This window comes from Python bivittatus, unplaced genomic scaffold (genome assembly GCF_059951505.1).
Source record: "Python bivittatus isolate LINGU-HERP-01145 unplaced genomic scaffold, Pbiv_v1 ctg000580_np1212, whole genome shotgun sequence".
Classification (NCBI taxonomy): Eukaryota; Metazoa; Chordata; class Lepidosauria; order Squamata; family Pythonidae; genus Python; species Python bivittatus.
In genome coordinates, this window is record NW_028277087.1 from 23,302,110 (window position 1) to 23,322,794 (window position 20,685).

The 20,685-nt window shown below is 39.9% G+C and overlaps 1 protein-coding gene and 1 long non-coding RNA gene across 3 annotated transcripts in view; one reads left to right on the forward strand and one right to left on the reverse strand.

Moving 5' to 3' along the window:
• On the forward strand, positions 1–12,519 carry CDCA4 (cell division cycle associated 4). 2 transcript variants are annotated; one of them, XM_007420297.3, is made up of 3 exons: positions 1–114; positions 3,020–3,101; positions 9,381–12,519. In XM_007420297.3, exons 2-3 carry the CDS (start codon positions 3,063–3,065, stop codon positions 10,128–10,130), a joined length of 789 nt encoding a protein of 262 aa, XP_007420359.1. In that variant the 5' UTR covers positions 1–114; positions 3,020–3,062; the 3' UTR covers positions 10,131–12,519. The 2 variants fall into 2 exon arrangements, with proteins under 2 accessions (XP_007420359.1, XP_088005892.1); XM_088149766.1 differs by lacking the exon at positions 1–114 and adding an exon at positions 129–1,095.
• Positions 7,547–20,685, reverse strand: part of LOC148214692 (uncharacterized) — a 22,725-nt gene continuing 9,586 nt past the window's right edge. The window contains exon 4 of the long non-coding RNA XR_015797676.1: positions 7,547–7,905. This is a non-coding gene — a long non-coding RNA (uncharacterized LOC148214692). The remainder of the gene's footprint in view (positions 7,906–20,685) is intronic.

The following is a 20,685-nucleotide window of genomic DNA, read 5'->3' on the forward strand; positions in this document are numbered from 1 at the left end:
TGGAAGAAAGGGGGAGGAGCTTTCGCAGCCGTTGGTCCCTCCCCTTTTTCTCAGGCGCGGACATCATTGAAGCGAGAGCGGGCTCCCTGTGAGGCAGTCGGCTTTGATCAGCGGGTAAGCGGGGATGGGGAAAGCGGTCCCGGTTGAAAAGGAAGGAAGGAAGGAGGGAGGCAGGCGTTAGCTTCAAAGTCCGAGAGGCAAAAGGAGCAAGCTGGCGTGGTAGAGCTAGTCAAGGAAGAAGTACCCGCGCAGGGTCACTGAGCCGTGGCTCCAAAATGGCGGCCGTGGAGATGGAGGGGGGGATGAATCATTCCCTCGTCCCCGGCGCCCTCAGCAGCTTTGGCGAGTTTTCTTCTTTCCCACCTGTTTTAATCAGCTACTTTTCCTCAGGCGCTACTCCACACGCCTCCGGCTCCCGTTCTTTCGCGTCTTTCACTTGACGTTCTCCAAATGTGGGACTACAGATCCCATCATTCCCAACCAACGTGGTCATTAGCTATGCTGACTAGGGAATTACGAGAGTTCTTACGTGTCTGGGGCTACTTTAAGGAAGGCTGCCGTATAATGTTTTCTTTTCCTCGCCTATTTTTTAAGGGTCACTGCCGAATGATCTTTCTTCACATATCTCCTGATTTGTTTCCTCTTCTTTGCCTCCCCGCCGCTCTCTGTACAGCCTGAAAGTACTTTCAGACTCTGCTTCTCCATCCCATCAACTTTCAAAACATTCACCATCTCATCTCTTTCTTTCATAAGCACTTTCTTTCATAGGCTTTCACGCAAGCAACTATCACGTTTTTTCTACAATTATTTTCTTCTGCTTCTTGATAGAAAAGCTTTATTTTCACATCTTTTGTGCTGCCATAATTAAATTCTGTCTCTCTTCTCCTACATTCCCGTTAAAACTTGGTAGTACTTTTTCCTTATCATAATTTTCATAGTATCTTATTTATCCCCAACAAACATATATTTCACACAAGGAAATGTGGCACATGTATTTCCCCTCCATGATTGATGGTTTGAAGTTTCAAGTGACATACATGCCAAAGGATCCTTGTGCAACATGGTTTACCCTTCTGAGGATATTACAAGGACAAGGTGGGTGTTAACAGAAGGTGGAGTCCATGGGTTTGCTTTAGTTTCAAAGAGAATATTGAATTAGGTATCCTTTCTCCCATCTGTCTTGTAACAGATTCCTGTCTGTGGTTGGACATTATTAGAACTGCTTTGAGAAAATTAGCTTTTGCATCTGTTTGACAATAATATGCCATTTAATATGTTTCCAGCTCCTAAACTGTAAAGTTAGGAAACAGGCCACAAACAATGCTTTGGACTTAGCTACCTTTCATAAAAGGTAGATCAATACTGGTTTCACAAAACAGAATAGCCTAACTTATTAATCAGAAATAGAAATCTTCCAGTTTTTTTCACTGCATGCAACAGGAAGCATGTGAACTGAGGGAGAAGGATGCTAGATTCATAATGTTCATCTGAATGAGTCCATATCCTCACCAACATTATCTAATAAAGCTGTCCTAAATAAGAAACTCTATTTTTTAGTGTCAAACAGAATAGAATAAACAATGAGTGTTTGCCTGTATTGGAGCTACCGTACATCAATTTTACTACTACATTATTTATCCATTTTTTCTGTACCAGCCATAATTGTTAAGCCTCTCACTGTCCTTCATTTTAAAAAAATAAATAAAAATGCCTGTTTAAATACATCCCTCCTCTTGTTGCTGATCATATTGTATAAAAAAAACTTAGGAGTAAAAATATCACAGCCAACAACATTGTTCTGAGATCCAGCAATATAATCGTGGTAGTTCTGTGCAGGGCTTGTACATTCCTAAAAAAACACGTCTAGCTGAAACAGCTCTTGCCATATCAGTTCTGTAACTATTGTCCTCTTGCTAAATAATCTGGTAATTTCTTAGCTTTTTGTGTTACCTTCCAGTCCCACCTTCTTTTTGTCTCATTTATAGGCTAGAGCTTTATTTTCATGTATCCATATGTAGTCTCCACTTTTTAATTATAATCCTCATCTCCATCCCACCTTTTAATCACTAGACCCTATACATCCCTATAAACTCTATGGCTGACTTCAAAAGCCAGTTTTTATAACCATGATTAGTGTATAACTAATATTTATTTGTCAAATTTGAAAGGCTGCTTCATTCCATATCCTTCCTTATAAAACCTTAGTTGGCCAGGCTTGTAAAATATATCTTTATTTTCTTAAATGTTTTTGCTCAAGTATGTCATTCTAGATTTATTTTTTTCCTCCACTACTTTTAAATGTGCTTTTTCACCTCAGTTATTTTATATTTCTATAGACTGTTATTCAGTAAATACTATAATATCTTCTAATACTCTTTGGACCCAGTCCACAGTAACTATAGTATATTTTCTAAGAGTAACTGATAATACCAAAAGTGACTTCAGATCCTTAAAAGTTTAAGAAATAAATTCCTGATAAAGCTATAGCTGGGACACAGTTGTGTGTTTTGGTCCCCAAGTATTGGAATTTGGAAAGGTAGGTAATATTTCCCAGTTCTTTTATACAATTAGTAAGTAGGGACCTAAAAAACTTGATTCAGCTGTATGCCTGTGTGTGTTTGTGTGCACATGTATAGAGGGCATTTTCAGTTGTCACAGTAAAATTCTTGCAGGAAGTCTATGCAGTGTTGTGTTGAAGACTGTGTTCCATCTTTCCAGGGAAGGTACTACGTGGCCTTACTCTCTGTTATATTTACTTCCACTCCCAATCTGCAATTTGGGAATAATACTGACCTCTCTTATAGGCTAGTTGTAAGAATTACAAAATATAATATACTATATATGAAAAGTTTTGAGTGCTTGAAAATGCTCCATAAAACATACATAATATAGTTATAGATAAAGGGAATAGTTATCATACTTTTATTTGCATTATTTTGTTCATGGGAGGAGCAGAAGTCCCCACCATGTATGCCAAATATTTTATTTAATTACTGAATATATTTCTTACTGCTCTCAGGTAGGTGGTGCTAGACCACTTGCTGTATGGAATCTTCTATAAAATGGGGGAAGAGGAAGGACTACATCAAACACCATTATTGGTAAGTAATATATAATGTAGGGGGTAAAAGTTTGTGACAAAAATCACTAAAATGAATGAGTGTATAGAGTGGGTATAGAAGCTAAAGTAAATGGGAAAAAATGGATTAAACAGTTGTTACTGTATCACAGGTTGGCATGTTTTTCCTTCCTGTATTATCATAATAGTCTTGGATCTCTGAGCATCATAAGGCACAAGGCTCAGTTTTGCATTCTCTTATTCATCCTAAATTCTAGTTTCTGTTCTATATATCAGTGACAGAGGCAAATGTATATTTTTCTGTACCAGTGGAAAGGAAGGGAATAAACAATCCCACATGCAACGAGCAGAGGAAGCCAACAGTTAAAGAGAAAAGTTTATTTAGCAATGATTGTTGGATCTTTCCCACAGGAGCAGATACTGGCATTGGAATGGTTATGGTACTTATAAACTTCCATAGCACAATGTGTCAATTTTTCATTGATTTAATTCATGTTTTTTGCTTTATATGGTTAAACTTTACATTTTTTGCACATACAAAGGTACTTTGTTCCTATATAGTCTTTTAAAATCCTGACTGGACACTTCTCCATCCTAGAATATACTGCCAAGTGTGTTTGTTTATTGTTTGTTTCCTTGTCTGTGACATGTCTGTTTAGAGATAATGCAACAGAGCTTTTATTTGGCCCTACATTACAAATCTTTCTTATATTAAGGTCTGTTGGATCAGCAGGCCTCAGAAAGTACAGGTAGGTCTCATTTAACAACCACTCGTTCAGCGACTGTTCAAAGTTATGACAGTGCTGAATGAGTAGTACTTATGACCGGTTCTCGAAGTTCCAGCTATTGCACCACCCCTGCAGTCACGTGATCATAATTTGGGTGCTTGGCAACCAGCTTGTACTTATGACAGGTACAGCGCCACATGATCACCATTTGTGATCTTCCCTGCCAGCTTCCCACAATCAAAGTCAATCAGGAAGCTGGCAGGGAAGGTCACAAATTGCTCTAGTAAGTTGCCCCCGGCCTCCCTGCACTCATGTGGCACCCTCCTTCTCTTGGCCTCTCTGCACTCATGCTGAGCTGCACCTTCCTTCCCCTGGCTTCCCTTCGCTTACACCAGGCCTGCGCCAGGTCTCCCCCACCCCCCATGGCACCCCCGCGCTCCTTACCTGGGACTCCCACTGCTTCCTACATGACTTGAGGTTACAATGGCAACTGGGACTGCCAGGATTGTCATTGCTAAGCGATGTGGTCACATGATGTCACTCTTTACAAGCACATTGCTCAGCGACAGCAGTCCCAGTCCCAAGTGCTGTCATAACCCAAGGACTACCTGTATGCCTTTCAATATTAATATTTTTTTATATTTACAAATTTAATTGTATTTTTGTATTGTACAGATTTTAATATTTTACAATGTTTACAGATTTTAATCGTATTTTTAATCTCTATATTTCCCTGGCTTTTTGTTAGCTCTTGAGTGTTCTACAAATAGGAAGGGCCAGAGCATGAAAAAGTGCCAGTGAGCGAGCCCTATAGAAGATGAAATAAAATTCACCTGGGACCATTTAAATTGCAGTGTTAATGATTTCATTTTTATCTTCTGTATTTTATGTTTGTTTAATTTATATGAATTAAACAAGTGAGAGGTAAAGATTGAGTAGATAAATTGATATATGCAGAATATGGTTTTGTAGAACAGAATAGATGTTGAACAAAACTCTTCAAGCATATTAAAAAAAACCATTGTCACCAAAGGAAATTGTGATGCAATCTGAACAATGGGAAAAAAATAGCGATTCTCTTTGTCTCAATGGCAGAATTAAGATATCTGAAAAGACTAAATCTCAAATTTACCAGAATGTTCCAGAATCTTGATGTACAGGTAGTCCTCGTTTAATTACCCTAATTGGGACTGGAATTTCTGTTGCTAAGCAATGTGGTTGTTAGGCGAAACATCACGTGACTGCACCGCTTAAGGACAGTAGTTTCAGTAGTCCCAGTTGTGGTCCTTAGGCCAGGATCACACATTTCTGTCCTGCTGTACTCACCTCCCCTTCAACTTCTCCCACCCACCTATTTCCCCCCCACCATCTCTGCCCTTTTGGCCACCCTGCACTCCACCGCCCCCAGCTGACCTTCACCATCTTTTTCCTCCTGCAGACAAAGTGTGACTGGCTTGGCCCTTTGTGAGGCAGTTGCAGTGGAGGGCAGGGTCGCAGGGGCAGCAGAGTGCAGGGCGGACAGAAGGACAGAGATAGGTGGGTAGGGGGAGTTTGAGTGCACCCTGCAGTTGTCAAAGTGGACAGGCTACCAAGTGCCTGAATTTTGATCACATGACAGTGGGGGTGCTACAACAGCCATAACTTTGAGAACTGGCCATAAATGCCATTCATTGAGCACCATCATAACTTCAAATGGTTGCTGAATCAATGGTCGTTAAGCAAGGACAACCTGTATGTTAAAATATTTTTGCTGTTCTCAAATATTTTTTTCTACATCAAAGTTCCCCTCCCCTCAAAGATGGGGAGGAAAAAGTAGGGGTTATATTGTAAATATTAAAAACTCTGAGGAAGGTTGGACTTGACTGGCCAAGAAATCAATTACAGGTAGTCCTCGACTTTCAACCATTCATACGACTGTTCAAAGTTATGGTGGTGCTGAACAAAGGGACTTACAACCAGTCCTTGAAGTTACAGCCATTGCAGCGCCTCCGTGGTCATGTGATCAAAATTCGGATGCTTGGCAGCCTGCCCACACTTATGACTGCAGGGGCATTTCAGTGCCCCCCACCCACCTATCTACCCCCCATCTATGCCCTTTTGGCCCCCTGCATTCTGCAGCCCCTGCCGCCCTAGCTAACCTTCGCTGTCTTCTTGCTCCCACTCCTGACTAAACATGCCCAGCTTGGCCCTTCGCAAGGCAGCTGCTGGCCACACAAGGCTTTCTTTCCAAGGTCGCACATGGCAGTTTCCTCGCAAGACCTGAGGAGGATGGCCTTGTCAGCAGCAGGAACAAGACGATGGTGAAAGTTAGCTGGGGCGATGGAGTGCAGGGGTCTCAGAGTACAGGGTGGCAAGGGTGACTGGCTGGGGTGGCTGTGGCTTTGCGCCATGCTGCTGGGGCTTCCCGGGGTGTTGCCACCTTGTGCTGCACTGCTGGACCGGGCTTGGGTGGCTGAGGTTTCCAGGGGCAGCTGCAGTTTCACACTGTGGCTCAGGGGCTTCTTGCAGAGCTGTGGTGTGGCAAACAGCCCCACAGCCATACAGTTCTGGGGCTGCTTGCCGCCCCACAAGGCAGAGTGCAGGCGGCCAAAGGTGCAGAGACGGGGGGGGAGGTAGGCAGGCGTGGGGAGTTGAGGAGGCAGCCCCTTACCTTACTGAGGCTCAGGGCTGGAAGGGACCAAGCCTGGAATGGCTTCGATTGGGGTGGGTCCTCGACTAAGGACCAGTGGAATTTGGTTAATGACGGCAACAGGGAGTGCCAGCGATTCCATTGCTAAGCGATGCAGTCACATGACGTCACAGTTTACGACTGCATCACTTAGCAATGGAAATTCCAGTCCTAATTACCATTGTAAGTTGAGGACTACTTGTAGTGAGTTTTCATGAATAGGATGAATTTGAACCTAATTCAACACTTTAACCACACTGCTCAGAATTCCTTCCTTTCTCCTAGTCAGTTATGTATTCCTCTAATAGCAATTAAACATGCCAATTCTTGTCTGTAGTAACCTAAATCATTTTTGGTATGTTGGGGACGCAATTTCTAGAATTCCCATCCACTCTACCTTTAGGTGATATTGACTGTGAATTTCTTGGAATTTTACACCCAATTTTTCTGGGGACACAACTAGTGGGAAAATTCTACCCTAAACAGCTTTGGTCCTCAAGTGTACCTCAAGAACTATACTTTCTCTTTCTTTTATAAACACTGTTCTCATCATCCTTGAAGTAAGGCACGAAGCTTTCTCAGGCATGACACTTACTCTTTGTAGTCTGTTTATTAGTTCAAAGATTTATACTGCACCCTACACCATGTAATATTCCTGGAGTGCCTAATAATAAGGGAATGTTATAGTTCTGGATCCTTGTAAACACTGCCAGACATCTACAGATCAGGCCTATCAAAATAGTAATTGTTTGATAGGTCTCTGGTAGCAGGCTGTAAAAACCAGCAATTCTGGGGGTACTGTAACACCCACCTCAAAGGCATTTATCTGTTGCACATCCCTATAGCCTCCTAAATTATCCATTCAAATGTGACCATTGTAAAAGGAAATTGATGGCTGGTGTGGGTCTTCCGGGCTGTGTGGCCGTGTTCTGGAGGTTTTGTTTCCTAACGTTTCGCCAGCACTTGTGACCGGCATCTTCAGAGTGCAGGAGCACAGACAGGAGCAGTTCTCTCTGAAGATGCCGGTCACAGGTGCTGGCAAAACGTTAGGAAACAAAACCTCCAGAACACGGCCACACAGCCCGGAAGACCCACACCAGCCATCGTATGCCGGCTGTGAAAGCCTTCGACAATACGTAAAAGGAAATTATCTACGATTTGGATTTCAGTGCTCTTGCTCCACCAATTGAAAATGCAGGTGCTACTTTGACATTCAAGGTATTTCTTCAAATCCGCTGCCCCTTATTTATTAGTTGATGCAGGATTCAGCCATATCTCTAGTCCTCATTCATAAGGTAGTGAAGAATTTGTGGACTAAACCATCTACTGTGCCATTTTGTACCATGCAGAAAATCTCTATAGAATCTAGGATGATAGTTGCCAATTCTTGTTCCAACGACTGTCAGCCCTTGTGGTAGAGACTTTTCACTCTGGATCACATTGGCAAGAAAGAAGTCAGATAGTTTTAGATATAAGCAGGCATTCTTTTTGTATAACACCATTCTGTGAGAAGGTAGCTCCTTTTGTCAATTTACCACAGAATAAACACCAGATTGTACAGATTTTTCAGGCAACAGAATGATTTGCTAAAGAACTACTTAATGCTGCCTGGCATGCCACAGAGTTGGCCTCAAAGTAAATGGTCATTTCTTTTGCTGACAACCATATTTGATACTACTCTATGAGACTAACCATTAAGGTAAAATCCTGAATAAGAATTTGCCCTTTCATGGAAATCAGCTACCACAGGGATGATTGATCACACGTATATCTTTGGGCTAGGAAAGTGTTCCTTACATGAGGATGGGGTACCACCAGTATCTTAAGTTTGGAAGGTTCTGAATGGAGTTCTGTATAGGGAAGAATCTGTATGAATGAATTCATAAATTACACTCAAAACTTTTTTTTTTTTTTGGTGCTTTCAAATCAGTGTTGACTCCTGGCAACAAGTCCCTGCAGTTTTCTTGGCAAGATTTCAGAAGTGGTTTGCCATTGCCTTCTTCCTAGGGCTGAGAGAGAGGGACTAGCCCAAAGTCACCCAACTGGCTTTGTGTCTAAGGCGGAACTAGAACACATGGTTTCCCAGTTTCTAGCCTGGTGCCTTAACCACTACACCAAACTGGCTCTCGCTCAAAAACTACTATTACTCGAAGGAACCAGTTGTTCAAGTACCAGGAAAAGGATAGTGCTGGGGATGGGAAATAAAAGAGACTGAAAAGTAGGTTTACTTATAGAGAAAACAAGCTGAGCAGAATGAGGGAAAAAATGAAATGACCATGCCCTTCTGTATTCTATCAATCAGAATTGCAGTACTTAATGGTAAGAACTACTGAAGGAACTCTTAGGAATAATATTTGGAAGTAGAGATGCATTTTTCAGACCTTTTCTGAAAAAAGAAAACTTCAGTTGTTTCTGACAGCCTTATTTAGCTAGCATAATATAGCTTCTTACCTATACACTATTGCTAGCTAAGATAAAATCCTTCTGTCTCACTCCCCCCCCCACCTCTGGTTGACCAGTGGCTTTTTTGAAGGCTGATTATTTATGTAACTTAAAGTATAGAATCACCCTGTGTTACCTAACGTCTAATGTAGAGATCTCGAGTGGTGCCATGTTGTCTGAATACTGTATACCTTGTAGTTAAATAATTCAAAACAGTTATTCCTGGTCCAGACAGCACATTTGAACATTATTTAGCTTTAAATATTATTTTAAAAGTGCCTCCTTTTCTGCAAAATTATTAGTGGAAAGATTATGCCTATTCTTATGACACATTTTATTTTCAGCATAAAAAGTATTATCTAGTAATAATGATGTAATCAAACACCTTTCATTTAATATGCAAAGCCTTTTTAGAAGATAGTTAATGCATTTATCTAATGGTATCTTTCTCTGTTGTCAACAGGACACAATGTTTGTACGTGGACTGAAGAGGAAATGTATTGATGGTGAGGATGATATCGAAGGAAGTTTTACTGGCTTTAAAGCTATTCCTTCGTATAACCTTCAGCGTCAGTCACTGCTAGACATGTCTTTGGTAAAACTTCAGCTCTGCCACATGCTTGTTGAACCTAATCTGTATCGTTCAGTGCTTATAGCCAACACAGTACGGCAGATCCAAGAAGAAATGACCCAAGATGGAAGTTGGCAGATGATAAGTCCTCAGAGTACAGGACCAGCCTCTCTGGACCGTCTTGTTTCAACAGACATTCTCTGTCGTTCCTCCAAAGAGCAAACTGAAGAAAAGCTTGCTCAAGAGTATAGTGGTTTCTCAAAAAATTTTGAGGACACACAGTCACAAGAGAATGTAGACATCTTAAGGCCTGCTGTACTACAAGCACCCAGAAACTTGCAGGGAAACATGTGGGAAATGGATAGCATTCCAGAAAATAGAGGAAACTTCCATAAGTCGTCATTAGATCAAATATTTGAAACCTTAGAAACTAAAACTGACGCTGTTGAAGATCTTTTTTCAGAAGTTGACAGTTCTTATTACAATCTTGATACTGTATTAACAGGAATGATGGGCAATACAAAAATGGGACACTGTGATGTTCTTGAAACTTTTCCTCAAGGAGGCACAAATTCTAATTCTAACTGTAAGTCTGATCTTAATGAGCTTGATCATTTTGTGGAGATTCTGGTTGAATCTTGAGACTAAGGGTAAAGGAAAATCCTTTGAAGAAGCTAGGTCTTAAACAGCAAAACGTCCAGATATTTTGCTGTCTTAAAGCTGGACATGATCTCCCCCCACCCTGATTCACATCATTTTGCAAAATTGAGTTAATTTATAAAATTAACCAGCAATTTGTAGCGTTCAGCCTTGTAAGGATATATTTTTAGTGGCCACAATTCAGAGATAGTCAAAAGTATACATTTAAGTTGCTGAGAGCCCAGTAAACTGGTGTCCCAAATTGCTTTGGAAATTCCCTAATGTTCAGTAGGAGACTGACATGTCAAAAGATCTCTGGGTTTAATTGTGTACTCCTCAGTACTCTGGCTGTGCATTTTTCTACTTTTGAGGCCTAAGTCTTACCAGGTAACCCTTCTAGCATTAAGGGACATAAAATAGTGTATCAGGATTCCCTCTTTCTTGCCTATCTCATATCTGCCTGCAGAGTGCAACTGTTAAAGACACTCCAGTCCCTAGAATACAACAGATGAAGTCAAAACCCATACTGTCTAGTGCAGGTATGGGCAACCCCTAGGCTTCCTGCAGCCTACCAGAATCCTGATACTGTACCACTGAAATTCAGCAGCAATTTGAGTGCATTATTTCCCAGAAGTATCTTATCTTTAACCACCCCCAAAGGAAAAGGTAGGGCTGATAATTTTAGTGCACCCCTTCTAGTGATGTCACTTTAGTCAAGGGACTAAATTGCTGCCTCTAGCCCAACAAGTTATTCATCCCTGGCCTAAGTTGAGAAAGTTTTAGCTACTCCTGGCATTAGTGTCTGCTGTTTTATTGGTTGGTTTTATGGAATTAATTTGGTATGAAGACCAAAGGCTTGGTTTTTCCCTCCTTAATGTCACATAAATACTTACTGATATGTTCTGTACGTTTATTAACCACATGAGCTCTTGAAGAACTGTAAAGCAGCAATTCCCATTATCTTAACTAGCCTTTTCTGTCCTTTTTTCCTTTTTAAATTTATAGCTTTTTTTAAAGTGTTTATCAGTGTTCAGAACCTTATAGCTATTTTCTGAAGATATATTTTTGCTATGAATCCTCTCTCAAAACTGCTTATTTAATATCTTGAAATATTTGCAGTTGTATTTTTTTAATCATTTTGAAAAAGGGACTTTTCTCCCTTACCACTGACCTCCCCTGCATAGTGCAGTAGAAGTGTGTGTAACTGAAACTACAAGCGGAGCTGTTATCAGCATTCAGCCTTGAAGTAGAGTGTTAGGGGTCAAGTTATTCTTGACACCTAAACATCAGAGGAAGAGCTTCCTTCAGGCTTCAGGAACTCTTGAATGCATTTAAACTTCAGTTCAAGCCATGTTTTTGTTACCTTCAAGCATAAATTATATGGGTTTTATTTATAAGTATTTATATGATTATGCCATCAAACGAATTATTGGCTGAAGTTTACCATTCTACTTTTATATTTAGGGGAAGACACCCCTTTCTTGCACTAATTACTAACCAACTGTTACAGAGGCCTTTTGAAAGTTCTCCAAACTTAAATTGCTCTATTTGCCAACCTGTAAATGTGCATTCATATGAGTCATTATTAACAGATGTTATCTCAGCAAATTAGTGTTTAAAATGCATTCACATGCATGTAATTATCTCCTAAAAATTCTGGTGCATACCATTTACAATAAATTGCCCAATTTTTTTCCTTGTTAACTGGAGATACAAGTAAAACAACTGCAAGGTGAGAAAGAAAAAGACTTAACAATTCTTTTGAGAAAGACAAACATTTGCTTCAATATAACTTAATACTATTTCCATCTCCTGACAGGCAATTTTAGCTATTTTGCATCTGTTCCCTGTGATCAAAATTGGATTGGTTGCTTGTTTAAAATAAATTCTTTAAAAATGATTTCTCTGGTGGTGAAACTGATGTTAGACACAGATCTCAAAATACTGGACGCATCTCCCAGTAGAAGATCATAGACAGAGTGTATCTTTATGTAAAGGAAATTAACCCAAACTCTTTAAACCAGTAAGGGTGTACATCATGCACATTCATAGCAACTGCTCTAAGCATAAAGATCCATGTCTTCTATGTGTATCATTAAATGTATTTGTCTTGGTTTAGGTTGGAACTTAAGACCATTTTGCATGATTATCCCTTCCTGAGATTTAATGGGGCAGCTTACAAGAAAGTAGCTTCATGACTGTGGCCTTAATAATTTAAGTGCTTTTGAAACAGCTAATTTGAAAATAGCACTGTATGTTTTTTAATCTTGGCAAGTACTGTCTAATTCTGTAATTCAGTTTTGTGCCAGACCACACAATTTGTAAGGAGATCTTTCTTAAACATTTGGAAGTGATTAATATCTTTTTATATTAAAGTTGAATATGAAATGACTGCTCTGATATCAGTATTTTTTTTCTATACTAATTTTTGTATCATAAGAACAGGACTGATGAAATTCCTTTCTGAGTAGTAGCTTAACAAAGTGTTTTAAAATGGAAAATATTTATTGTAAGTATTCATCCCTTCTTAGGGTAAAATGTTATATTTACCCAAACTAAGGATTTACAGTAAATCCAGCGGAACCCTTCAAGAACATAACACTACAGAATTTTATGCTTATTCTTGAAAATATCCTTAACATTTATCTTCCAGATAACAAACTCTAAGCCTGAAATGTTTTTTCCCCTCAATGGCTAGTTCTCGTGTTTGGGATCTTTGCTGTAATATGCACAGACCATGGATCTTTCCATATGAAAATCCAAAATAGTAAACAGAAAAATTGTAACTGAGTATTTTCTATTATGCAAAAATATTATTTTAAAGTAGAACTGGACAGTCTGAAGCTGTAGGCCACATGCTATTTGCTAGTACTTCATTACATCCTCTAGAAGCTTGATATACTTCAGTCCCAAAGAGGCCACAGAATCACATTCCTAATGGTAATATTAGTGAAGGACATAAAATGGCTACAGAACCAGTTACCACAGTCCAAACATGTACTATGTAGAAAGGAACTTCAGGTAGTCCTTAACGATCGTAATTGGGACCAGGAACTCCAAAGCTAAGCCACATGGATGCAAAGCAAAAAATCACATGACCATGCCAACTTACAACACTAGTTCCGATTGCGGTTGTTAAGCGAATCATGTATGGTTGTTAAATGTGATGTCACGTGACTGCAACTTGCAACTTGTTGCCAGCTTCCCCAATGACTTTCCTTGTCAGAAGCCGGCAGTGAAGGTCGCAAATGGTGATCACAGGATCATCGTAATTGCGTGCCAGTTGCCAAGTGCCCAAATCACGATCATGTGGCTAATTAATATAAACAAAACATCATTGTTGAAATTTTTTTTTTTTAATTTGGACAGCATATGTTCTAACTGGCTTTGGAAAAGGCTGAGGACAAGAGGCATTATTGCTAATGCACACTGGAAAATTGTGAAAGCCAAAGAATACGAAAAAGAAGTATCTACTTCATTAACTATAGAAGGGTTTTTATACTGACCATCTCTTTGCCGTCAATCTAAAATCTATACGCCTGCTTGGAAGCTACAGTTTAAACAGGGTGAAGCAGACTGGCTCTGGGTTGGCAAAGGAATAAGGTAAGGATGTGCATTCTCTCCTTATTTATTCAACCTATATGCTGAATGTTTATAGAGGGTAACTGGATCAGAAGATGGTGAGCATGGTTTTAAAACTGGAGAAATGTGGAAAATTTAGAAAAACAGCATAACACTGAGGAGACATAGCCAACCATTTATTCAATGAACAATCATTAGGTCCCCACTTTATAAGAAAGAGGAGCCCCAAACAATGGGAGAGCCAAGAATTTATAGAAGTTGAGGGCTATAAGGCAGGATATCCTAGGAATCTGATTGGTTGGCAACTTTGGGGGAAGCAAAGCAAGTGCCCATGTACCTGGGGTTATTTCCATTGTTAGGCAAAACAGCCCTTTCAGGAGCAGCAGCAATGCTGGGGAAGTCCCTTGTTAAGGAGATGAAATGTGTTTTCTCACCCTGTAACTATGTTGCAGTTCCCTCCTTAGGGCTGCCCTCAAGCTGCACTATGAGCAGGTGAGTGAGGCTTCTATTATTTGCTTCAGATGGGATTGCAGGGTCTTCCTGAGGGCCGGGAGAGTCAGTTTGGATCTGACAGGATTAGGCAAAGAGAGGAGGTGGATTTGACCCTGCTCATATCCAAAAGATAGACAGGAAGGGGATGCAACCTCTATTTTATTTGTTACATCTATTTTCTCCAGTACAAAAGAAACATCAATAACCTGCACTGTGCTGATGAGGCTACTCTGATAGCTGAAATTGCAAATGATCTGCAAGTTCTACTAATGAAAGTCAAGGAACATGATGAGCAAACAGGATTACAATTAAATAAAAAAGCAACCAAATTAATAACAGGTACAGCAATCAGCCTTAGAACTGATGAAGAAGACACTGAAATAGTAGATAGCTTCTGCCTTTTAGGATCACCTATCAGCAGTAATGGAACTAGCAGTCAATAAATTCTATATTTCTCTATCTTATACTTTCTTGGTGAGGCTTTTTGCATCTATCATTGGAAGCAATGGAGGTTGCAGGCTTTGCTCTCTGTTACCCATCTTTCCATCACTCTGAAGTTTTCCAAGCTGCTGAGAAAAAAAGTTCCTTTGCGGTGTCTTTCTTTGGGAAGTACAGTGGAACCTCGGGTTACGAATGCTTCTGTTAACTACCTTTTCGGGTTACGACCAGCTCCGGCCGCAAAATTTTGCTTCGGTTTGCGAACTCCGCCTCGGGGTACGAACAGGATACGCGGCCATTTTCCCTCCCGTGACACGGTCCGCGGCCATTTTTCCGCCCCTGACACGTGGTCCGCAGCCATTTTCCGCCCCTGACACATGGTCCGCGGCCATTTTTCCGCCCCTGACACGTGGTCCGCGGCCATTTTCTGCCCCTGACACGTCGTAGGGAGGGGGACTCTCCCTCCAAGCAATAGCCGCCTCCCTGTCCTCCACGCCAGAACGGATTAACAGTAATTACATTGAACCTTATGGAGAAATTTGCTTCGGGTTGCGACCAATTCGGGCTGCGACCAGAGTCACGGAACAAATTAAGTTCGTCACCCGAGGTACCACTGTAACTGAATCCTGGGAAATCACAGAGGGAAAAACTGTATAATGAAAGACAGGACATTCAACAAATTAATCCACACCGACCATTTTTGGCCACCTTGAAGCAAATTAAGTGCAATAATACTATACTCATGAGAATTTCCCCAAAATTGTCTCCTCCTTTGGAATACTTTTCTACAGGAAAAAAAATCATCAGATGAACTGAGAACTAGTAGGAAATGTAAGATAATATTTCAGCACAACCCTAAACTGAAAACTGAATTGGCTCTCCAGAAGAGACAGCTCTCCTATACTGAACTCCACCTCTTAGCTTACTAACCCATGAACACTCACAGCAGTTTTATGCCATACCAGCCAAACAGACCCATTCTTCTTTCCCTTTCTTTTTAGCACTGGTTACAAACAGCAACAATGTCCTATGGTTAGGCTTCTCTGAGATCATCAATACTGTTGAAAAAACGGTAAATGGCAAAAAATTGTGGGGGCTCTTGGATAACTCCCTAACAGGTAGCCTTCGAGATATTGTTGGAACTACAGTCCCCACTATCCCACTGGTCATGAATGACAGGGCTGAAAGAAATTGGAGTTCATCCCAATCTACAATGCAAGGAGACCTTACGATTCAAAAAGCCGAAACCCACTCATTAAATTGCTACTGGTGTTATATTTCTGCCAACATTAGTGCTTATGGCAGCATTTCCAACATTGTTGTTGTTGTTTAGTCGTTAAGTCGTGTCCGACTCTTCGTGACCCCATGAACCATACTGCGCCAGGCCTTCCTGTCCTTCACTGCCTCCCTGAGTTTGCTCAGTTTCATGCTCATTGCTTCAGTGAGTCTCTTCTTAATATATTTAAGATCATCATGACTGAGACTATGGAAGCTGAAGTCCAATACCTTTTGAGGGCAGCAGGTCAGCAAAAGCTGCTGTATTGTGTAACTGTACACACAAACATATGTTAACAGAAGTCTGGTGCTGTATTTTTTCCCTTAAAAATTAAAACAGTGTTAAGAGAGTAAATGCAAACACTTTTTTCTACTGTCTGTAACAATCAGTAAATAAATCTATCATCCATCCATCCATCCATCCATCCATCCATCCATCCATCCATCCATCCATCCATCCATGGCCTAGATTCTAGGCAGAGGAGTTGCTCCATTTCAAAATGCCCACAGCCCCTCCCCTGCAAAAGTACCTTGGACCTTTGTTACATAAATTTGAGACACATAACTAGGTTCTTAGCTCAAATTATGATAAAGCTTTTCCTGGACTGTACCATTTCAAATCACAGAAGAGACTGCAAGATTGTTCCTCACTTGTGTCTTTAGGCATGGGGCATGTATGTGGCAGTACAATAAGTGCCTTAAAGGAATGCATGTCAGCACACTTCATAACTGGATATAGTACTACATAGGAAAGCTTGTTTTGTGGATTATGTGGACTTGGAATTTAAAGCTCCATGTAGTTTGTGTGTGTGCGTGTACATACACACACATACATTTATACATACACAAAAGGTTAATCTTGAGCATTTTCCTACAAGTACATAAAATCAAAGGCTGTTGCTTAGCAATGATTTACTCTTGAGTCATAGCATTGTTTAATAATTCACTTGAATTGCTCTCTACAAATGATTTCAAAAGTGAGCATGCAAGTTTTGCTTGCCATAGCCAATTGTGCCAAGATCTTCTGATGGTGCAAGTCTTTTAAGGGGAGGCAAGTGCAATAGGGTTATATGAATGGCACAGTCCTTAGCTTAGAGAGGGGGAGAGATATTGCATATTTGTACAATACTTATGAAATACACAGTATTTTCTATTCTGCAAGTTGGGTGATACTTTGTTTAAAAAAACAAAAGCTCTCAATCAAAGAAAATATTAGACTCCAACACTTAGTGAATTAAAAAATTGGGCACATTTCAGTAATCCTCTGCTTTCATAATGAAATTGATGCCTGAACGCCACTCTCCCTCCATTACAATACATACTTTCAAAGACTCAGTAATCAATTATTAAATGCAAAGAATTGTTCTGCCTACATTAGACAAATATCCACGGTATCTTATAGGAAATTCAAACATTATTTCAACAGCTGCAGTGTTTTCAGCACGTCTTTTTGCTCATTGATATGCATTAGAGATAAACTGTTTCTGCCACCCCCCCCCCAAAAAATTTAAATCCTAAAACCTGAGAAAAGGCCCCAGCATGATTGCATGCTCTACTTTACAGAATAATCCAGTTCAAGCCCAGTTTAATAATAAGGAACTCAGAAATTAGAGCAAAGGTCTTGTGTTACCTATCAAAATTAGCATTAGGACAACAGATTATGGTGAAATGTGATCTGCTTCTATTATAGTAACAATTTTGAAATTTGCAAATATATACACAAATATGTGTTCTTATGTCACCTTTTTGAAGGCTATGTTTCTTCTTTTTAAAGACCAGTGTAAGTGATGCATTTAATTGGAGTCTGGAGTTCCAAATCTAGCACCTCACACTAATAAAATCTTAAATAAATGCAAACCATTGTTTAGGAACATATATGGAAAAAAAAGGACTGCTATTGCTGCAAATGGGATAAACTATGGGGCTGTGCAAGCTTCAAAAACAGTACAAAGAAGTGCTTTGGGCTACTGTGAGCATGGCACTTCTACCAGATCTGGTCTGTAAAAACTCTAGATGGCCACCAGAGCACAAAAGAAATGCAAAACGCACTCCATCTTTAATACCATCTAGTAATTATCTGGATACTCATAGCTCAGAGTTGGGAGCTTTAAATCTGCTGTTTGTTAAAGCAGCCCAGCTAGCTTAAAACAAAAAAGATGCTACTGGTTGGAGAGTTGCATTGCCTCCTTCAGAATTTTTTCAAAATCATGCAGAGGCCTGGAAAAAAAAATCAGTCCACTTTAATGAATAACAGGGAGGTGCTGTGTTTGCACAAGGCCCACATTTCTTCTGAATCATTTTTGAAGTATGCATGAAAACTGTAGATTTCCCAATTTCTCCTCTGTTTCGGTGACTGTATTTACACTTCTCCTTAACCCAGGATTTATTTAATCAAAAATCATTGAGTAAGACACTACTGACTAGCTTCATGAAAGTAAGCCATAAGCCATAATCTACAAATCACTACAGCTGATTTGCCACAATCCCTTACCTAAAACCATACAAAGCACTTTATGGTTTACCATATTGTGTAAATTTAATCAATGGGGCTTACAGATTTAAGCTTTTAGCAGAATAGTAAAGTTTTTACTGGACTGGATTTTCTGCTGAATACAGGGAGGCAAGGAGACTGGGCTGAAGAGCTTTTTCCACATACAGGAGAGAATTCAGCACAATCGCCTTGATATGCTGTTTTCTTATGTCTAGAAAAGAATGCAATAGCAAACCACTTCCATATGACTGCAAAGACAAGTACATGGGCACGTCTATTAAGTCACCAGGAGTTGAGCTTGGCTCAAAGAAGATTTATTGTTTTCACAGCAGAATTTATGTACAGACTTTCTTCTCAAAAAATATACATGGAACAAAGCATGCTAATTTCTGCTCTTCTGCCTGAAAAAGCTTAGCAATCCTGGTTTATGATGCAAAAGCCCAGCAAATTACCCTTGAAAAATTATGTACCATATGCATACAGATTACACAGGCACATATATATAATGGTTAGTTTCCTACATTCATGGCAGCTTTTTGATTTTGGCTCAGGATGTCCTGATTAGGCAGGCAGGCCAGATTTTCTTTTATAAAAATGTGGCTTATTGTGATGTGTATACCAGCATTCATGGGGTGGGGGATAGGTGTCAAACAAGAAAAGACAGCAGGCTCAGCAGTATTATCAAAACTCTGGCTCTTCTTACAATGTTGTTGCACGTATATTCAAATGTGCAGGCTTCAACTGTGCTACCGTGATTGCCATCTTGCCTTTTTTTTACCTCTGGTGCCTGTGGTTATATGTACCGAGTCACAGAGACATATGCTGTATGCAAATATCAAATAGGGCTGTGCACACTTCAAAAAGGATTAAGAAGTGCTTTGGACTTCGCACAAATGTGACCATAGTATCACTGCTGTCAATGAACACAGCCATGTCTTTTTCAGCTTACATGCAAGCCTGAAAAAAGGCATCTACTTTGCTGAGTGAACTCATTAAAGTAACTTTTTAAGCATCCTCATTTGCTTTTAGCCTTGTGCAGAAACCTGAAAAAAGGATGTGGCTGCTTTAATGAATACAGAAAGTTGCTGTGCTTGTGTTTTGTTTGTAGTGCTTCTTCCAAATCATTTCTGAAGTGTGCACAGCCCTGATTATCTCACTGTCCACAAAGCCCAACTTGAATTACAGGTAGTCCTCGTTTAGCTTCATACGGCGACCATTTGCAGTTACGACAGTGATGAAAAAGTAACTTTGTGACCAATCCTCGCATTTACGACCTTCGCAGGTCTGTAAAGCAACGGAAAGCTGAAGGAAGATCATAAGCACAGTCGTGGTTTCACTTAGTGACTGCTTTGTTTAATAACTGAGTCCCAACTGTGGTCGCTAAACAAGGACTACTTGTAATTCAGCATTTTTTCCCAACAGTTATAAAAATCAGCCAGGTGAAAAAACCTAAAGCTTCAACACTTCATAACTACACTCACAGAATCACAGAGTTCGAAGGGATGTTAGAGGTCATCTACTGCAATTTCTTTCTCAATGCAGAATCCACTTAGAGCAGCAGTTCTCAAACATTTTGGTCTCAGGACCCCTTTACATTCTTAAAAATGATTGAGGACCCCAAACAGCTTTGGTTTATGTGGGTTATATCCATCAATACTTACTTTATTAGATTAAAATTAAAATTAATTAATTTTAAATTGTATTAACATGTATTAAATTAAAAATTAAAATTAAAATTAATTACTGCAAATTTTAAAATATTGATTTATTTGACATTGTGGATCCCCTGTAAGGGTCTCAAGGACCCCCAGGGATCCCCAGACCACACTTTGAGAATCTCTATATTAGAGCATCTCTGACAGATGATCATGCAGACTCTGCTGAAAGACCTCTGGTGAAAGAGAGAAACTCACCATCTGATATGGCAGCCTGTTTCATTGGTTGACAGCCTTACACAGTCATGAATTGCCTCTTGAGGCTAGCCTGAACCTCCTTCCTTGTAATGTTAACCTATTGATTCTAGTATGCCCTCTGGGGCAATATAGAATAAGTACATCCTTTTTCTGTGTGACTACCCTTCAAATATTTGAATATTGCTATCATATTTCCTCTTAGTTGTGTTTTCTGTAGGCTAAATATACCCAATTCCTTTAACCATTCCTCACAGAACTTGGGTTTTCAGACCCTTCACCATCTTAGCAACCTTGTCTGAATTTGCTCCAATTTCTCACTGTTCTTTTTGAACTGTGATACCCAGTTCAAAGTATAGGACTGGACAGA

Bases quoted from the DNA above. Each gene is read 5' to 3' on its own strand.
- CDCA4 (XM_007420297.3), top strand. From the start codon at position 3,063: ATGGGGGAAGAGGAAGGACTACATCAAACACCATTATTG. The intron at 3,102-9,380 runs GTAAGTAATATA...TGTTGTCAACAG, and splicing joins TACATCAAACACCATTATTG to GACACAATGTTTGTACGTGG.